This window comes from Theobroma cacao, chromosome 6, assembly GCF_000208745.1.
Source record: "Theobroma cacao cultivar B97-61/B2 chromosome 6, Criollo_cocoa_genome_V2, whole genome shotgun sequence".
Classification (NCBI taxonomy): Eukaryota; Viridiplantae; Streptophyta; class Magnoliopsida; order Malvales; family Malvaceae; genus Theobroma; species Theobroma cacao.
The window spans coordinates 1259567-1274309 of record NC_030855.1 but is presented as its reverse complement, the minus strand read 5'-3'; the positions used below and the strand labels follow the sequence as shown (position 1 = coordinate 1274309).

Below are 14743 nucleotides of genomic sequence, written 5' to 3'. Positions count from 1 at the left end.
ACACCAATCTTAGCACCAAGGTGAATAATGACCAAAATCTCACTTTGGTTGGTCAAACCAAAAATAATTAAAATCTCTTACTCTTCTGAAAAGAGCATAAAGAAAGTAAGCACTCCTGATTACTGACGAAATTATTCTTTATTAATTCTCAATTTGAATGTATTTAACAATTAAGTCAAAAAGGTTTTATATAACTATTTTTAAGAAAAAGAATCTTTTAACATTCTCATACTGGATTATTACAACTACTAAATAAATAAATAAGAAAATAACATAATTTAAACTTTCTTGAAATACAAGTAAGGTAAAAGATAATTAAAGAAAAATAATTATGAAAATAATCTTTCCAAACTTAATGTGCAAGTAACCTAATAACATACTTTTGTATCAATAACCATGCTCTATTCATATAATTTGGATAGTTAAATGGAGAGCTGTGAGCTAAGAAAGTAGGCTCAATGATCATTTGAAAATATGGAATGCTGAATTCTGAAGATGAGCCTGCTGTTTTGAAACAACGGTAATCTGCACTTTGTCCTGCGCTGCTGTGTGTGGAATCTGCACTTTGTCATCAGCCTCTCTTGGTGGTCTTTGTGTTTTTTTGTATTCAGTTTTTTGTACAGGTTTGCATGAACGTCTAATTTCTGGCAACTCTGTAAAAGGTTTTCGTGCCAAACCCCTGGCTATGCTGTGGATTTTCTGGGTATTGACAGTTGCTTCACATGTATGTTCCTGCATACATGTCGCTTCACATGTATTTTCCAATTGTTCTGCTTTTGCTCTGGTATATCAATAATACTCATCTGCCTTTCAACAAACATGTTCTAAATTAGGATAAGGCATAAATTAATGCACATTTGACCTAGTACAAGAGTTTACCAAATAATTTAACTAAATTAGTTTCCTCTAGTGGCCTAATGAAAAACATCTCAGGTGAATTGCACCCCCTCCTTTGCAAGAGGGCTGCTGCATTCTAATTAAGAACAATTTACTCGCCTCTTGTTTGAAAATCTATGACTAACTAATTTTTGAGTCGGGAGTAACAAATAACAAGATGCCACAATATTCATAGAGCACAACTCAAGCCAACTATCACCACAAGATATATATCACCTACGGTAGCGATAGCGCTTGAAGTTAAAATATAAATGCAAAACTCCATGTTCGAATGTGGCTTTATATCCTTTCTTATGAGAATATTCCCAGTCTTTGTCTACAATCCGGAAAGCAATGTCCTCGTAGGGTGGCCCAGCATGGAACCTTGTGATGCATGTGTCAGAACTATTTCCATCCTTCTCAATAGTATATGCAGGAGCCTTTGTCTTGTCGACGAGGTCTGGATAGAAGATATTAAACTTGTATCCTAGCACAATTTTGGGAGGTGGATTGTCGTGATCATAATGGGGCTGGTTGTACTTGTTCCACTCATATCCAGTGTGAACACGGTTGAAATATTTTGGTTTTCTAGGTCGGTATTTGTCACGCCACCAATACACTTGTGAGTCCAAGTTTACTTGGGCACCAGAGCCAAATACTGCATCTCCCTCCTCCATTGCTCCCATAGCTTTCATGGCTTTTAGCTCAAAGTTATCCTCTCGTATCCGTCTTTGCTGCTCCAGTATAACCCTGTCCTCTTCAGGGTCAATAGCTTCTTCATGATTTTCATCACCATGCAACAGTTGGGGTGAAAATGATCCAGACTCTTGTTCCACGGGTTGTGGCGAAAATCTTTCAGCATCTTTCACATCATGATCACTATTCTCCTCTCCAGGTCCTAAACCATGATCAGATTCCAGTCCTGAAGGTTGCTCAAGGCGTTGTAAATGTGTACTCAGCATTTTAGCATGTATTTCCTTCAAACAGGCCTTTGCTTTGAATATATGAAGGCGTTTAAGAACAGCCTCCCAATACTCAACAACCTTTGCCATGCCAGTACGCATCTGTGACTCAATCTGGGATTGCAATCCCTCCAGCTCACGATGGGTCTTTCCTTCCAAGAGATTCTTGACATCTGCTTCAATACTAAAAGGCACACGTCTTTCCTCAGCCAGCAACTCAGCTGGAGGTTCCTCCCCACGCACCCTAGCTTGATCAAGTGCATCCTTCTTCCGGGCTTCGGATAACTCCCAATCACATACCACCAAAAGTGCCTCCCAGTACTCTATGTGTGTTGGAGTTGCCCTGTCCAAATCAAGATGTATTATGATGTCATCACGAAGCTCTTCCATCTCTTTGACTGTCAAGCCCTTGAAAACCATGTATGGCGGTTTATCTGAGCCACTAAGGTGCTTGGACAAAACATCAATAGGCTTTGTACGGCCTTCACGCATTCTGATCTCTAATCTGATTTTGCTTTGATCAGAAAGAAACTCCTCCTCTTTCTTCTCCCAATCTTGGAACTCAGCTCGAGCACTTTCTCTAGCCAACAAAGCCACTTCTTCCTCATGTTGTGCTCTCTCAACTGCCATTTCCTCTCTTCTCTTTTTAACCTTTTCAATCTCACCCATTCTCTCTTTCTGTCTCTTCTTCTCGGCTTTCACTGAAAAACTGTCCAACGGTACTCCTTGGGCAATATCACGCTCGATTTGCTTCCGCCACACAAATTTTTCGCTGAGATTGGAATCACCAAAAGGGTTTGAATCATTTGAATAACCCCACACTGTTTGCTCTTTCAATTTGTTCGCAGCTCGCATCGCTTTCTTTTGAGCTTTCTTGGCCATATACCCTGCGATTTCCTCTTCTGTGATGTTTCTACCAGACCTCCTCTTCTTACTGCGGCCTCCACCGGAAAAACCGTCGTCGGAGTCACGACCACTATGGCTATGACGGCTGCTTTTGCTTCGACCGCTCCTCACCATGGCTTAGGGAAGGAAAGAATAAATCAATCAATCAACAAATATTTAAAGGCTAGAGTCTTTCTCCTTACACAACTTGGATATCTCTTGGTGATCAAGGTTTTTGTTTTTAAAATTTATTTTTATTATATTTTTACTAAATTATTATTAATTTAAAAGTTAAAATAAAAAATAATAAAACATTATACAAAACTATAAGAGAAACAATCTTTGTAAATTTAGCTTTTTTTATAATTTTTTAAATGATAATGAATATTTCTAATTCTTATATCTTAGTCTGTCGTTTATACATTTATTCAGAATATTTGTACAATTTATAAAATTTGTTTATAGATATTTAAAACTATTTTTATTAACCTAACTTTAACCCCAAAACTTGACAGTGTATCGGCTTAGGCTAGATTCGGCCCCAATTTACAGGCCTTGGGCTGGTGCTCCAAGGCGGAATCTGACCCTTAAAAGGTCCAGCCTTCGATGATGGGCTCATGTTTCCCTCGGCTGACACCATGATGGTGATTAGTTTTTTACAATACAATGATTGAAAAAAATGTAATTGTACGCACTCGAGCATTTAACTTATTAATTAGTATATAACTTTCTTGTCAAAAGAGTAAGATTTGAATCTCCTCTCTCAATTATAAAAAAAAAATGTAATTGTACATAAGATAATATTCTAGTATTTGATATATAAGTAAAGTAATTATTAAAATAAAGAAAAAATAATATTATAATATTTGGTTTACAAATACTTTACTAGAAATGTAATGTCAATTTTTAAAATTATCTCTATTTACTCAAATATAAATTTAATATACTTGTATTTTTTATTATTAATTTTTATATAATATCATCTCTTAAATATATTTTTAATGTCATATATTTTATTTCATTTCTTATTATAATCTTATATATTTTATTTTTATTTTTTAACATCATTTCCTATATTATATATTTTAATTTAATTTCTTTTTCCTTTAAAAGATAATATAAATTTTATTAATAGTTACCATTGCTACTAAGAGTAACAAAGAGACATCTCTTGAATTTATAAAAATAAATAAATTATAATATTGTAAAATGTCTTTAATAAAATAATAAAGTTGAAAGGTAAAATATTTTTAAAAATATTACAAAATGCAATACAATTTGATTGTATTGATTTTGAACTGTAATCATATTATATTCACAGATTATAATGTGATTGCATTGTAATATTATATTACAGTGGTTTGTTACAAAACAAATATTATAATATAATTTAATTGAATACATTACAAAAAAGTACTCTTACTTCTTTTATATCATACATTACCTATTATATAAACTTGCCTAAACTAGAGGTCATCTTACATTGTGAATCACGTGACGCACGTGACCTTAACAGATATTAAGCTCATAATCAGTTAATATCGTTTGCAATAATAATAGATGAATTACTTTTTTAATAAGACAAAATTAATTGAACAAAATAATTATGTCTTCTTAAAAGAAAAAAATTTCACAATTAACCAATTTTGTAGCATAAAAAAGGTCGTGTCAATATTCAGGTATACAAAAAATACTAATTGATCATAGACTTAATAACCATTAAGGTTACGTGATAAATGTAAAGAGTTTCGGGTACAACTGATAAGAAAAAACTCATTTAGATAAAGTGGAAAAGTTTAAAGACTTTTTTAATAAAGACTTTTCCATTTAAGTAAAAGAAATTATAAATCCCATCACATTGCACGCGGTTTCTTTAAATTTATTACTTTGGCAATAATCTCCAACCATCCATTTGGTACGGACACGAAGTTATTAAATAGCATGCCCCTTTCTTGGACAGAGATACATGTCTCATGTGCAGGTAATGGTGGGTTTTTTTTTTATTGGATATGTGAGATAAAATTATGAAAAAAAATCAGACAGAATATTAAATAACAAAAAAAGATTTTTATTCTATATATTTATGCCTGTATAGGAAATGTAACTGTTAAAAATTTGTTGATTTAATTCATTCTTGGAGTGATTGGAAAGAAGATTATCCAAAGTCACGACAAGTGGAAAATTAATGGCTTCATCAGCAATCACTTGATGCGACAGTCAATTGCCAAAGCAACCCCACATGGCAAGCAGCCCAAAGTCCAAAAGGTTACAAAGAAACAGTTAAGGCGAGGACAAGTTTCTGTCTGGAAATACGCGGTTCATATTCATTTCGTACTCAATGATTGACTCCTCCAAAGTCACTTTAGAATGGTCATCTGACTTTTTGGGTATTCTAGATTGAAGCTTCTTTACAATTTCACCTGGGCCAGGCCGGCATTTAAGCCTTGGGTGACGGGGATGACTCGAGACTAGTAATAGCTGACCAAGGTAGAGAATGGTGCAATGTCTTAGCTTTGTTTAACGGGTCTGATTTTCACCTTCAATGTCAATGGCAGATCACCGTCCATCAAGCAAGAAAGAAAAGAAGGAACAAACTGGAAATTAAAAGATAAGTATGACTAGAAAATAACCAATTATAATTTTGTCACAATCATAGCAAGAATGATGAATTATGATCTATCCTCAACCCGTCGGCTATATTCTCACTAAAAGCTAAGGTATAATCATTGACAATGTAATTTTTCTTCTATGACCTACTTGTGCGAGGAGGGATGCTTTGTTCGTTTCTGAAGAAATTCTTGGGATCAACGGCAGTCTTCACATCGACCAGTCTCTCATAGTTGTCATTAAAATAACTCTCCCCGTAAACTTTGCCCTCCTCGACGGTCCAATTCTCAGCGACACCAATGTCAATGTCCCTATAATTCAAATAAGCACTCCTTGGATTCTTGGACACGAATTGAGTCATGAAATCGTGAAGTGTCCTTGATTGAGTTGTGTAGTTCTTTTCTGCCTCGTTTCCAGGTTCGTCCCAGTTTACTGAATACTGGATCTTGTACAAATTCCCGGCACGGTGAGGGAATGGAGTCTCATCAGCCTTGATTTCGTTCATTCTCCCTCCGTATGCATTGAAAACCAACCCGACTTTTCCCAATTCAATCATCTTTTCCCACAGCGATTCCAAGCCATCTCTAGGAATTGGAGTCTGCACGTAATCTGACTTCCTCTTCAGGAAATCAGCGTCGTTCAGGTTTCTGTCGAGTAAAGCCGTAGGTGATGTTCCGAAATCGAAATTAGCCCACCAAAGAACCGAGTCAATCCAAGTCGTCTCCGTACAGTTCTCTTTCTTCAGACTCAGTTCAGGGAACTCCTTGCCCAACAAGGCTACCAGGCTATTGGCATCCCCCAAATACAATGCTATAACCGTTACTCGGAGCGTCCTTTGCCTGTTCCTCGTTGCCGGTTGCAAAAGCATCCTCATGAAGAGATTATCATCTGTAGTTGGAGCAACAGATTGCCACTTCAAAGCAACATCAGTGGCATTGTCTGCTAATAATCTTTCAAGTCTGAAAACAGTAACCGTCTCAGGGACAGGAACAAGCTTAATCTTGTAGGCTAAAACCACACCAAAACTGGCCGCTCCCCCGCCTCTTATAGCCCAGAAAAGATCCTCTCCCATGCCTTTTCTGTCTAGAATTCTTCCATTAACATCAACTATTTTTGCATCCACAATGTGGTCCACTGTCAGACCATATTTCCTTAACAAGGTACCGTAACCGGCACCGCTGAAGTGCCCACCAACGCCGACAGTGGGACAAACCCCACCAGGAAATCCATGGACTTTGCTCTTCTCCCAAATATTATAGTAAAGTTCACCAAGTGTTGCACCGGTCCCAACCCAGGCCGATTCGTCTGCCATGTCAACAGATATCGAGCGCAGATTAAACATGTCGAGAACAAAAAACGGCTCATCGAAAACATAAGATAAGCCTTCATAGTCGTGGCCACCGCTGCGGATTTTGAGTCGGAAACCAACCTTTTGGGAACAGATTACGGCTGCAGAAACATGGAATTCCTCCAAAGGAGTGATGATGATAACTGGTTTGGGCGTGGAAGAAGTATTGAAACGAGCGTTGCGGATATATGCTTGCAAGACTGATGCGTAGGAAGGGTTGGAATTAGAGAAGAGTATGCTGGAAACATTATCGGATGGGATTGATTGGCTTAAGCATTGGAAAAGGGATTGATAAGCAGGATCTGATGCTGCCCATGACAAGGAAAAGTTGAAGGAAACAAGAAAAAGTAAAAGAAGAAGCAGCCTTGGGGCCATCAAAATTGGCATTATGCTTTTGGTTGTTCGATTTTGTGATCAAGGAATAGACTTTGGTCCATGATTTATAAGGTTCAAAGGCATGGAAAAATCTATGGTATGATTTAATGCATGATTCCTAATAGTCTGAAATAGGCACAGGCCTTTTTACCAAATAAAAAAATAGATTATGCCTAACAGATGACTAGACAGATCATTAAGGAAAAATATTCAGACAGAAAATGAAACATAGTATTATTTTTAAATCCATGTTTGGCAAGTCAGCAGCACACAGTATTATACTATGAACATAGATTAATTTACTTTTCTAATTTAGTGGGAGATATTATGATGTGGTGATTCTCACCATGTACTTTTCCATATGCGTCATAATAATCTGGATTAGGAAAAATGACCTTTTGATTATTCAATTTTAAGGAAGAAATCCTGGCCTGCTAGGTATGGTAGTGTCCATACATTGCTTGGATATTTATAGTAGATTCGATTTGTCTCCCTTTTTTTTTTGGGAAATATTTTGTTTTGAGATTATAATTTGAAATGTAAATTTTAAGGATTTATATTTAAAGTATTATCAATTTATAAATCTATAAATTATCAATAGATCAAATGTTATCAAACCACACTTTATGATTAAATGATGATATATAGAAACTATACACTCATAATGAATCAAATATAAACTCATATTTTCATCACAATAAAATGACTTTCACATATGTCATATAGTATATTTTAAAAAAATTAATAAAGAAATCAATATGAAATTAGATTAAACCCACATACGATGAAAGAATGCAAGAGTTATAGGATAGAGTAGAATTAATTACTTCCCCTTATAAAATTTAAACCTACTATAGTCTCTCATGTGTAATACCCAAAAAAAAAAGTCTAATATCATACAGATATTAGCATGATATGTTTGAATAATTACTTTGATTCTAACCATAATCAAGAAATGGGTGATTTGTTGTTAATTGTGTAATTAAATGAATATGATTTGATCAGACTGTGAAAGGAAAACGGTGCTTACAAAAGGCCACATGGTCAAAAACATTGTGTGGTTACAATGACGTTGAGGCTCTGGATATTTTGGCCATATGGTACGTGCTCCTGCGAAGCCTCCTGCAGTCAGCTTCTAGTGAGAACGACTTTTATTTAGACTTGTTCCTATTCCTCTGCTCTTTTTCAAACCTCAACAAAAAAGAAAAATATAAAGAGGAAAACTATGTGTTTAAAAGCAAGGAGAATAGAAAAGTAAGACAATAGCCGAGACTAATCCCACTTGCACATCCAAAGTCAATGTCCATGGGTTTAAATTTGTTCACGAGATAATGATTATAATTTGACTAATTTCGAGTGAAATCAAATTATTTTAATTATATATTATGTTTTTGATTTGTAATATTAACGAGAATTCAAACCCACGACAACAAAATACATATATTTACAATTAAGTCAAGTATATATCATGTTTCAATTATATATATAGCATAATCTTTATAAATTAATACTCGATAAATTAATAATTTTTATTAAATAATATTTTTGATTGACCATGACTTGAGATCAATGTGACAAATTAATAATTCGTTAAATTTATCAAATAATATATTTAAAAAAAAACATATAGGTTCTACTTGATATATAAATTAAAAATCTTCTTATATATTAAAATTATATATATACATAACTCAATTAATAAGCATTTGTACCATATGACTCAAATGTTACCTGTTTCCTTTTAAAATTGATATTTCCATGGACATAATTTCTAACCTTTTTTAATGCATTAAAAAGCTCTGTTATAATGTTATTGTATTGTAAAAGAAAATTATGTAATGTGATTATTACTTTGAGTGTATTTTTTTGCGATTAAGGCTCCAATACTAAGGGTGATGCTAAACAACTAATTGATACATCAATTAAGCATCAAAAAAGCTTAATTGATGTATAAATTAATAAATTATTAATTTATTAATTAAATAATATATCGATTAATTAATAAATTTTCATGATCACAAGAGTATTAATTTATAGAAGTTTAACTATATATGTCTATTTAATTTGTACTTAAAAATAAGATTAAGATTAGAAAATATGAATATCTTTTTTGATAAACAGTTAACGTAATAAAAAGTTATCAAATTCAAATTTCGAGTCATTGTTCATGATTTTTATCATTTCCTCCTTTTAACATGATATTTTAAAAATAAATACTTGTTAGAAACACCAAATTAATTGAGAAATTAGTGGAAGAAAATTAAACATGAGATAGAGACCCTTGATTTTAATAGTTTGAACATAGGGGAAAAAAAAGAAGAACTTGTCAGAAAAGAGAATGAAGAAATGAAAAGTCTACTGCTCCGTTCAGTCTACAATGAGACAACATAATGAAAAACATGCACGTCTCTTGATGCTTTTCCTGACAACAAAATGAAGACTCTCACCAAACTAATGGGTTGGAAGGCACAGTTGACAACAATACTTTTGGTTAGGTTTGAGTTCTACGAAAATAAGATTACTTTAAACCGTTCAAATGCACCAAATCAAAAGTAAAACTTTAAAGCTAACCAGCCAAACTCTAGCTAATTACTATCAACAAATCATGCGTTTAGATTTGTGTTATCGATAAACATCAATTTGGACAAAATCATCTTTTACAGACAGAACTAATGGCATTACATCGAGGTCTACTTTTATGTATTGAGTACAATATATCTAGAGTTTTGGATCGAAATGGATGCAAAGGTAATTGTGCAAATGATACTTGAGTGACATAAACGCTCCTCCCAGACTCGATATTTGTTGGCTTCTATCCAAAACTACTTGAGTGTCATCTTTTATCGGATTTCACACATTCATAGAGAAGGAAACCAAGTTGCTGACCATCTCTCCAATCAACGGCATACACACCAGAATCTGCATGTATTTTCACAAGCTGAAGGTGAGCTTAGAGGAATGATTAGATTAGATAGAACTAATTTACCTTATATTCATTTTAAATAAAGGTAAAAGAGTAGTACTCCTAATTTATTTTTGCTCTATTTGTTATAATGATAATTTAGACTCTTGTAATACGAAAGCGTTGGAATTTTATGTTTGCATTCAGAAATATGCACATAAAATGAAACCTTTCTTTCTAGGTATTTTTCCACATTTTCTTCAATCTCATGTAATTTTGGAGGTTCGGTTTATGTCTACCTCCCTAATGTACTTAATTCTTTCGATTATTAATAAAATATTTACAAGGTAGCTGGGCCCTACGCGAATTTTCAGCACAAAAAAAAAAAATTGACAAAATCATCTGCCAAATCATTAACGAACGAATCTATTAATATTACATTATTAAACTACTTGACATCACTCTATCATTTTTCATTTTCCAAAGGATTTTTATTGACAGAAACAATATACAAAATAAATTTTTGTAGTCTCCACGGAGTTGCGTAAGAAATTAAAACTCAATCGATGACATTAGAAAAATCATTTTCAATCATTAAAAAGTATGAATATATCCATTTGAAAGCAGAATAACAACAAAAGTTTCTCTAATTATAAGTAATTCAGTCAAATTTGAATCTCCAATACAACACATTTGGAAAGCACAATCTTAATAGATCCCACCTCATCACGCAGCATCCACCAATTCTCAATACCTTACCTACCTTGTTGTCATTTTTTTAAAAAAAGAAGAAGCAACTTAATGAATTTATTCCTCATGAGAAAAAGATGCTGCAGCAAGTCTCCTCCAAAATCTCCATCTTATAAATCACATCCTCTCTTTCTTAAGATTTTTGGTAGAAGAAGTTTGAAATTTTAAGCATTGGAAGGGTAGACTAATTCAACTGCTACTTAGACATGAGTTAGAAAGCAACAATAGGTGCTGTCGATATTGGTACTGAGTACCGCTTGGTGCTGTGGATATTTGTGATTTCCTCTTGGATACTTAATTCAATCCAATATTCAAGTTAAGAAAAGAAAAAATAGAATAAAAGAGAAATAAATATAATATCTTTCGTTTTGAAGATACTGATAAAATTAAGATGATACGAGAAGCTTAACATGATCTTTGCACAAGGATAATGTGCACAAGTCGAGAAATAAGAATAAATCCGGGATCAAGTGGTCCTTTACCTAATATAGTTGGATGTCCTTTTCCCTAGTGTTAGTGTGAATGTTCACCCCACGGAACCTATAAGTGTGTTCCTCCATGCAAGCCTAGTTGCCTATAAGGGTGTTTGAATGTTCAATTTTGACTTTTGCGTGTGATATATTTAACGCTCTTCGACTCTGGTAATTGTTTGGATTTCAATAAATGGGCACGCTGCTCAATTTTAGAGATGTGTGTCGACATGTATGATGAGTTGGCTCAAAAGCTATTGGCACCTATGGTCAAGATGGTGTGACCAATTATGTGGTGCCACCTGTCTAGTGATCCTGACAGTATTGGTAATCAAATCTGGGCTGCCTAAAATGTGTAATTAATTTCTTAACTATGATGCAAGCATTTTATGTATATAAATTGTAGATTTATATAATTTTATTTTTTATAATTTTAATCTCTTAAAAATTAATTAATTGTTATATAATTTTTAAATAAAAATTGTAATGTTGCATTGTTGCTTAAAATTTCATCAATATATTATTTTTAATTAATCCTGATTATATAAAAGAAAATTATCTTGAGTATATATTTTTTATGTGCTTTACGTTCTATATTTAGTTAAATGAAAATTATCTTGAGCATATAATTTTTAAGCAATCCTAATTATATAAGAAGAAATTATTAATCTTGAATATTGTATTTAACTATTTATATTTTATACATATAGTTTTATAGTTAGTATTATAAGTTTCAATAGAAATAAAATAAAAATATTGGATGTTGATTGTATTAATTTATTTTCAGGTTTGATTTAGAGTATGAGTAAGTTGAAAATAGTTGGTAAATTTTTTAAAAGAAAAAATACAAATAATCCAAATGATTTTTTTACACTTGAGCCACCAAGCCTCAATGCTTCAACTCATAAATAAAAATAATGTGAATCAAAACATCCAAGATTCAATCTTAAAGAAATGAATGCTTTTCAATATTAGAGTCAAATAATTTATTGTTTTAAATCTAGGAAACATAGTCAAACATAATTTTCTTAAAAAACTATTGTAAGTCTTTTTTTCTTGATTTAAATGTTATAAAAAATTATTTTTTATTATGAATCATTTGATTATTAATTAAATTCAATATATTAGTTTCTTAAAATTTTTAATTCTTATTCCGCTATTTTTGACCTCTAACAAAAATTGATTAGCTCTACTCTTAGGTTTAGGGCATATGATTCTCAATTGTTTGAAATAGGAAAAGACTTCTTTTTTTCGTTGCAGAGTAAAATCTTGTCATTTATTGATAGATAATAAAGTTTACATCATCTTGAATATAGCCAAGAAAAAAAAAAAAGCCAACCTGCTGAACGAAGGAGCACCATCCAGCCAGAGGCATACATAGACCAGAAACAACTCCTCAACTAATAAGAGAACACACACACACATACACACCAGATTCTGACTCACATATATAATCTTGATAAAGGCCATAACTGATAAAGAAACCATGGAAACAGAATCTATCACCAACCAAAAGCACACCATTACGATCAGTACCAAGCCTAGCTAGTGAAGTCTGCCATAGTATTAACCTCCCCATAGCATAGGTTGTCAATTTCTTTAACTACCGGCCATTGTTTCCACGGTCTTCCCTTTCTTTCTCTTACCCAAGATGTATTTTCCGAATTATGTTTTCGAGGTTCTTTTTTTTATTTCTCAATTTTACTTCAACATCTTATAAGTTTTTTCATGATACCTTTAATTAACTTTAATTAACTTCTAAGTTTTTATTAATCTGATGTTCAAGTTTCACTGGTTACCTTTTGATTTTTAACATAACCATTTGATCAAACAAAAAGAAAAAGTTCATTATGTTTTGTGACCCCTACATATTGTCATTTATTAACTCTTTTTATTTACTTTTCATATGCATATATAATAGTAAAAAATATATTAGGTTTTATTTATATGTGTGTGTTTGTATGTTTATAGATTAAGTCAACTTTTTTTTTATATATATTATTTCATACTTACCGAAGGGACATTAGTGACTTGGCTTATTATATTTTGAGTTAAATACCTCATGCTAAAATATATAAATCATTTCTTTTGGATCCTTGTGTTTGGTTGATTATATACCAAATTATTGAGTAAATAATATCATAGTGTGTGATAGAAATGAGAATATGTGAATTAAAATATTAGGAAGATATTATTACAATGTTTGATTTATAAGTATTTTATTGAAATTATAGTGTTAATTTTTAGAATTATTTTTATATATCAAAATGTAAGTTTAAACCACTTTTGCGGATTGGATTCGACCTATTGAGCCGTCCCTTTCAAGCTATTAAGCATGAGTTCGACCTGGCTCGTTCATGTAAATATATTTTTTTAAAATAATAAAATATTATTTTTAATTAATATTTTATTATTGTAAAGTATATTTGACAATTAAAATAAATAAAATATATTATTTATTAAGAAAATAATTTTATGTATCAAAAGGTAAATTTAAAACACTTGCATGTCAGGACGTGTCCGTGGATCGAGCTGGGTCTATCATGTCTTTCTTTTTACACTATTGACTCCTTGAGCATGGCTTGATTCGAGTGTTTTAATTATTATTTTATTAAATAAAAAGTAAAATATTATTTAATATTAATACTTTAATATTTTAAAATATATTAAAAAACTAAAATAAAATAAAAATATATTATTTATTAATAAAATAATGTACTCAGAGCAAACTTGGACTCAAAACCTGCACTCAAGTCAGGCCCAACTCAAGGTTTGAGAAGTGAAAAGAGTCCGAAATGCTATGGTCTGGTTGATAGGTAGCCAACTTTGGGCTGCCAAAAACTCAATTTCTGGTTCCTTTGTTGAGCATTGATTTGCATTAATTTCTTAACTATGATGACCAAGTTCTTTGCAACCATACTCTATACTCTACCAATGCATTTGGATCATTAAATTGAATGCCAGGAGGCTATTAGAGTAGCCCACCGAAGCCCACCAGAACTCATCATAAGCCATTTCTTCAGCTTTCATTACGCTCCAGCGCCTGCTAGCTGCAAACCAGGAGAGTTGCCATTTGTGGGCAGAGTATTGACAAGGCTCATCCCAAGTTAAAAAACCATGGCATCTACTGATAAACTTGACCCTGAAACCACCAAACCTGCCTCACCACCAAAGCCTGAAGCTCCACCAGCTGCTGCTAAGTGCCCTTTCAACTATTCTGTTGATGATGTTGCTCTTAGAGTCTTACTGTGTTTGCAGCCAGGCTGACTTCTGTGGTGGTCATGGTTACTAGCAAGTAGCAAGCAAACCTCATCCACCATGCCACATCACCTTTTGATCAATTTCTGCCAACTTGGTCCATTTCTATTTGTATAGTAGATTTTTGTCAATTCATTTTATCTTCCTATGGGCTGCATCTCTTGTGCAGCTGTGTGTGAATGAAGATTTTGAATTTTTAATATTGGCCTTCTATACATTGCAGTCCTGAAAAACAACACTATTATGTTCTTTGCTAATTATTTGAAAAGTACAAAATACAAAAAAAAAATCTTCTTAAAATAGATAAACA

General features: G+C 32.7%; 2 protein-coding genes across 2 annotated transcripts; both read right to left on the bottom strand.

The window, feature by feature from the left end:
• On the bottom strand, positions 754-2858 carry LOC18595165 (cactin). The gene has a single exon (XM_018122737.1). It carries the CDS (start codon positions 2856-2858, stop codon positions 1110-1112), a length of 1749 nt encoding a protein of 582 aa, XP_017978226.1. The 3' UTR covers positions 754-1109.
• Positions 5319-7194, bottom strand: LOC18595164 (reticuline oxidase-like protein). The gene has a single exon (XM_018123928.1). It carries the CDS (start codon positions 7063-7065, stop codon positions 5470-5472), a length of 1596 nt encoding a protein of 531 aa, XP_017979417.1. The 5' UTR covers positions 7066-7194; the 3' UTR covers positions 5319-5469.

Coding starts and splice junctions, on each gene's coding strand:
- LOC18595165 (XM_018122737.1), bottom strand. CDS start 2,858: ATGGTGAGGAGCGGTCGAAGCAAAAGCAGCCGTCATAGCCATAGTGGT.
- LOC18595164 (XM_018123928.1), bottom strand. CDS start 7,065: ATGCCAATTTTGATGGCCCCAAGGCTGCTTCTTCTTTTACTTTTTCTT.